The following is a 6000-nucleotide window of genomic DNA, read 5'->3' on the forward strand; positions in this document are numbered from 1 at the left end:
ATATCTCAACTAGTTAAAAACATATAAACACCGCCAAGCAAGTGTTAAATAATGGAAATGATAATGGACTATCATAGTCTACTTCATTGATGTACATATGTGTGATGTTATGTGTGAAAATAAACGTGTGTGTGTGTGTGTGTGTGTGTGTGTGTGTGTGTGCGTGCGTGCGTACGTGCGTGCGTGCGTACGTGCGTGCGTGAGTGCGTGCGTGCGTGCGTGTGTGTGTAATGATTAATGATGTTGTATAAAATCCAAATAAAACAAACTGGGCAGTACATGTTAAAACAATATTGAGTAATATTGGGTTTCATCACGTCTGGCTTGCACAAGGAGTTGGTGGTGTATACAGCATTTGCTCAGAGAAAGAATTTCATTACTTTACATGATACATGATTATTATATATTTATATACCAGCCGTAAAATAGCTGTAATAAGGATTTGTTCGTAATAATTATTTTGATTAATTTTTGCTACTATATTTGTTACTGTAAAATATCTCAACTAGTTAAAAACATATATAAACCGCCAAGCAAGTGTTAAAAAATGGAAATAACCATGGACTACCATAGTCTACTTCATTGTTGTATATATGTGTGATGTTAAGTGTGGAAATAAACTTGTGTTGTGTTGTGTTCTATGTACAGCTAATTTGATCGTATAATATATATTTCTGTACAGTATTTTATGACCAGGTAGGGTTTTCACGGCTTTTCATTCGTCATCTAGACGTTGGGCATTTTCTGTGTTTTTGCTTTGTTGTCCAATATAATAGTTTATTTTAGTTAATCATCACTTGTTTAAATCACTGATATTGATCAATACATACGCATACTTGTATAATTTAATTATTTTATTTTTGTATATATATTTGCACAGTACGTTATGGCCAGATAGTGTTTTGACGACCATTTGCACATATTCAAGACGCTGAGCGTTTTTCTGTGTTCTTGCTGAGATACGCATACTTGTATAATTTAATAATTTTATTATTATATATATTATGTATATATATATGCACAGTACGTTATGGCCAGATAGTGTTTTCACGACCTTTTGCACGTACTCTAGACGCTGAGCCTTTTTCTGTGTTCTTGCTTTGTCTTCTATATAATAGTTAAGTATTGTTATTCATCTGTTGAGGTACATTTGCAGATGATTTTTTTACAATCGTGAAGCGGTTTAACGAACTGTTGTCGAAGTTTTGGCGATCCCAAGAGCATGTACATTACAAAATTGATAGCACTGTTTGTGTAGAGGAGCAAAGTAAATACCAATCTTAAAGTGTCAAACGTTTGTTTTAATTCTAGGTCGGGATTTCCAGTGAACCAGTACTCCCCGCCGATCTGAAAAACGACAAGTGGCATGACAAGGACAATGAACGAAATTCCAAGAATCGCACTCACTTTTGCCCATTTTTCAGAGGCTATTATCCCGCCATGGGCATATCTAGACCGAAAGTTCTCACTGGACTTCATTTTCCTGAAAACAAGTACGTTTCCGAGTACTATAATGCCACACGGTAATCCGAATGCAACTGCGAAATCTATCCAACTCCAAACACTTATCACGAAATATTTAAAACTGTCCTTTGGATAACACTTCCAGTCTGACTGTGGGCTCGATGCATTCGTTGCATTTTCATATGGTGTATTGCTCATTTCTTTTTCTAATCGCAGATTGAGACCGAACAACATGTATGAATTAAGTAGGGCCAAAATCAGCATAGTCACTATAAACAAACGTTTCACATGTGTTTGTGTTAACGGGGTTTTCAGACTAAATGTTGGAAACGCTATGTTATAAACACGGTCTATTGTCACAAGAACTAGCAACCATGGAGACAGTTGCAAGAGAAAATAATTGAAGAATGTTCCTATTTTGCAGAATGTATCCAATCGATCAAAAATACTGGAACCACTGCTTAAACGTACTGTCCACTGGATAAAGCACGGCCAAAGAAGAATAAAAGAGTCAACAACGGCCAGGGCCTTAAGAAGAAAACGAGTTGTCAATGGTGGAAGATATGTACCATCATCTGGTGATGAGGACGACGGTTGGGAGACGGGCGACTGATGTCTGCCATTGGATGTAGAGCACTGAGTATCTGATCGAGTAGAAGACGGACACTCCTGTGGAGCATACGGATCTGTCGATGAAGAAGATGAACGATGCAGTCTCGATGACATGGAAATCATAGGGTAAGATTCAGGTCTAAAGTGACGGCGTTGAGGCTTGCGAGAAAGCACAATGACCGTGAGTATATTCCCAATCACCCCAAACATTGTAATGGTAGGAATAAACATAGCCCCCAACCACCACGTCAGCGAATTCTCCATCTACGTCTTGGGTTGTTAATTGGCCTGAAACTTAAATCATTAAGTTGATTAATTAAGCCGTTGAGACCATCCCTAGATTGCGTTCACATTTCTAAACAATGAATGATGTGGGTACAATACAAACAAATAAAATATTGAAAGTTTTCACTCCAAGAACGATTTAATGCCGTTTCACTAAGTAGTCGCCTAGTGCGCATGCTCAACTTTACTGCAGCAACAGTTCGAAAACGAAATAAAAAAACGACTTTATTATAATTATTTGATTATTATACTTCCATCTTTGTTTTCTAAAAGTAACGACAAAAAGTAATGATTTAATTTTTCTTAAGCCACTCGAAGTTTAACAACCCCCATTAACCTACTTGTTTACCATTCCTTTCATGTCCTGGATGGCATATAAAATCCAAATCTAACGACGATATTTTATACAAATTCACAACCTAGCGGAGATAAGTCATATAAAATCGAGACCTTAGATCAAAACCAAGGTGAAGTTATTCATAAAAAAAACCTAGCGGACATAATTCATTCAAAATCCAATTCTGGGAGGAGGAGGAGATAATTCATACAAAATCCATACCCACTTGGCAATAATTAATACAAATTCCGTCCTAGCGGACATAATTCATTCAAAATCCAAACCTACACTTCAAACCGAAGGGAGTGAAGTTGTGGATAACTGGTTACTCTATTCTATTTTTTTTAGAATCTTAATGACTAGAGATATTATAGTGAAAATATTAAAGAAAAATAAAAACACGCCTTTTTTGGCTTTAATTGATTTATCTATAATTGTATCTCGATCGTTTATTCTGTGTTTTAGTATTTCAAGTTTTACCAAAATTATATGACGACATAAGCTGGTTACGAAGGAAAAAAAAAACATGCGTAATTGTACATTAGATGAAGTTTTTAAATAAATAATTCTTCTAAGTCTTAAACCAAAAATTAAAAAAAAAATGCTTAAAAGTTGTAAATAAACATTTTTTTACAATTCAATATTTATGATAAAATTGAAATATACGTACAATAATTCCACTTCACGTTATTTATCCTTTTGTCAATTGATTTGCCCCACGAAACACTTCTAAATATTTCAAAGTTAGTTTTTATAACAGTGACTAGTCTTCCATCAGGCTTCCCTGATAATGAACGCTGGTTAATACAGCGCACACTAGATGTTCAGACCTGTGCGGCGACCTGTTATTGAAAAATATTCTTGTCCTTGGTAAAACATCGTTTGTTTTTTTTTAACCTAGGCTTTTCCTCAACAATGATTGGATTACTTTGAACTTTTGAATTTGTAACTTTTCTGTGTGATGCATACAACGTACAAACACATGCTATGTTTTTCTTTCGACCAATGGATAAACTCACGTAAATAATAATTAAGAAACAAAACACTGATTTGGTAGAGCAAACAGGTTGTAATAATGTATCCATGCCATTCGTTGTGTATATCCATTTTAATAACACTTAACATTCATGTCATGTATCTGAACGATAACACATCCCGCTGTACAACGTTCGGTTTATTGCATCCGGTCTTACTTAACAATCTGACTGTTTCATTCACACGGAATGTTAAATAGTTATACTAATTAATGATTTTAATTGGAAAATCATTTACCGGTCAATATATCCAGCTGAATAATGCTTAGTTTAAACAGTATTTATTTCAAATTTACATATATAAGGTATTTTACCAACAATACAAATAACAAGGATTGGAAAACAAGTTACTAAAAACGTATGTAAAGTCCTTTCCTAACAGTTATATAGTTCAATAAACATATAATATTAAAATCCGATCAAGATGCTTAAAATAAGATGCGTGATATATGTGCGTTTATACTGTTATCATTTCAAACACATGTAGCTATATAGTAGGTTTGTCATCTCATGCATGACATATGAATATGAATATGAATAATGCTTCTTGTCATCAAAAAGCGGATGTAAACAATTAAACTTCAGTAATTGCACTTGTTGTTTATTAATTTATAAGGGGATTTACCGTATAATTGACACACTTGCCATACTATTAAACCCTTAGTTAGCAATAACAGCGTGACGTCATATTTTACGATTTTGGTGGCTTTTAGAAGGACCCAGTGCTGAAACGATATGTTTTCCTGGTCTTATTCCACACTCTATAATGTGTGTTCAAGCAATTTTATGGAAAAGGAAAAAGGAACAATAAAATTTGATTATAATTATATGAAACACTGCAGAAACAATCTCAGTAGCAGAACGTTTAAACATAAACCCCGTTTAATGGCACTGACTAAACACCAAATACATAGAACACAAAAACAAACATAACCAATTCCATGATACATCTTTTAGCGCTACATTCAATGCCTATAATACAGAAGTCAATCTAGCAACCTTATCTCGATGTGCATACAATCATATATTCTCATTCATCAGATGTTTGATAATCATCATTATGATAATTCTATCAGTACAGATAACAGCATCACTCTGGTGTTCTCGAATGACAAGCATAATGCCATACATTGATAAAAGTGGTCTGTGTGTGAGTGGGTGCATGTTTGCGCGTGCGAGTGTGTATGCCTGCCTTTTAGTGTACAGTACCTGCGTGTAAGTGCGTGTGTTTGTACGTGAGCGATATATATAGCTTTATTTCCCCCATTTTCTGGAAATGTACATGGTATATGGTAATACATACATAAGCATGAATATTTACAAACACAATACAAATTTGATAGTACATAGTAATGAAAGAAAGTCACAGTGATATAAATTGCAACACGTTTGTTTTATACGCATTACGTTGGTCTCGTTTATAATTTAGCCGCTGCATACAAGTCTGACCTTTCAAACGATTAAGAACAATGATAATGCATCGGCTAAAATCAATAGACTGTTTCCTATTAACTGTGGACGTTATTTTTCAAGACGCACTTGAGGGGGTAAAATAAAAATGATAGCAAATATCGGTTATTGACGCAAAAAAACGTTTCAATACTTACGTCAGTGGTATATTTTGAACACTCGTCGTTTCAAAACTGTTTCGATTATTGAAAATGTAAAAAAGTCCCTAATTGGGAATATGCTGTTAAGTTATTATAACAATTTTCAGACTAAACTCGAAAATTCGCTCATGTTCGCGTTCCACCATAAGCGCATCATAACATAAATATGGCCGTTGTTGTATGGTTATTGTCTGAAGCTGACTTTGAATACCAATATGCTATGTTTATATGGCGAGATTTACCCTTGGGGAGTATTGACACCGCTGGCAAATAAATGCATATAAAAGCAAATATCTATAGCGGTGAATTTAACTTCGGGAAGTATCTTGCAGGTTCTTTTTTCAGTATATACTGAACATAACCACAAAACTATAAAGAGAAGATTGTAATAGATAGATCAAACCCTAATAATTTATTCTTTTAAATAATTTGTCAAACTTCCTAAGTTCTAAAAAGCGACTGACATGTTTGGATTCAACGTGCGATTAGACTGTCATTGTTTTCTTTTCTTTTCGCATTGAGCTAATGTTATCCGCTAATGCTCGCATATCAAAGATGCCCTACTCATTTATTACAGATACGGCATTTTTGAAACATACTAGATTCTTATATGTTTTAAAATCTGTCAGTTAAACAAATGTAAAGAGTTGCTAACACA

The 6000-nt window shown here is 34.4% G+C and overlaps 1 protein-coding gene across 2 annotated transcripts; it reads right to left on the reverse strand.

Annotated features, from left to right (window-relative positions):
* Positions 1 to 853: 853 nt before the first annotated feature.
* LOC128224577 (uncharacterized) lies at positions 854 to 4175 on the reverse strand. 2 transcript variants are annotated; one of them, XM_052934483.1, is made up of 2 exons: positions 3369 to 4175; positions 854 to 2364 (listed from the first exon to the last, which is right to left on the reverse strand). In XM_052934483.1, the coding sequence occupies exon 2, from the start codon at positions 2338 to 2340 to the stop codon at positions 1129 to 1131; it is 1212 nt and encodes a 403-aa protein (XP_052790443.1). In that variant the 5' UTR covers positions 2341 to 2364; positions 3369 to 4175; the 3' UTR covers positions 854 to 1128. The 2 variants fall into 2 exon arrangements, with proteins under 2 accessions (XP_052790443.1, XP_052790442.1); XM_052934482.1 differs by having other exon boundaries at positions 854 to 2370.
* Positions 4176 to 6000: the final 1825 nt, after the last annotated feature.

This window comes from Mya arenaria, chromosome 17 (genome assembly GCF_026914265.1).
Source record: "Mya arenaria isolate MELC-2E11 chromosome 17, ASM2691426v1".
NCBI classification, from domain to species: domain Eukaryota; kingdom Metazoa; phylum Mollusca; class Bivalvia; order Myida; family Myidae; genus Mya; species Mya arenaria.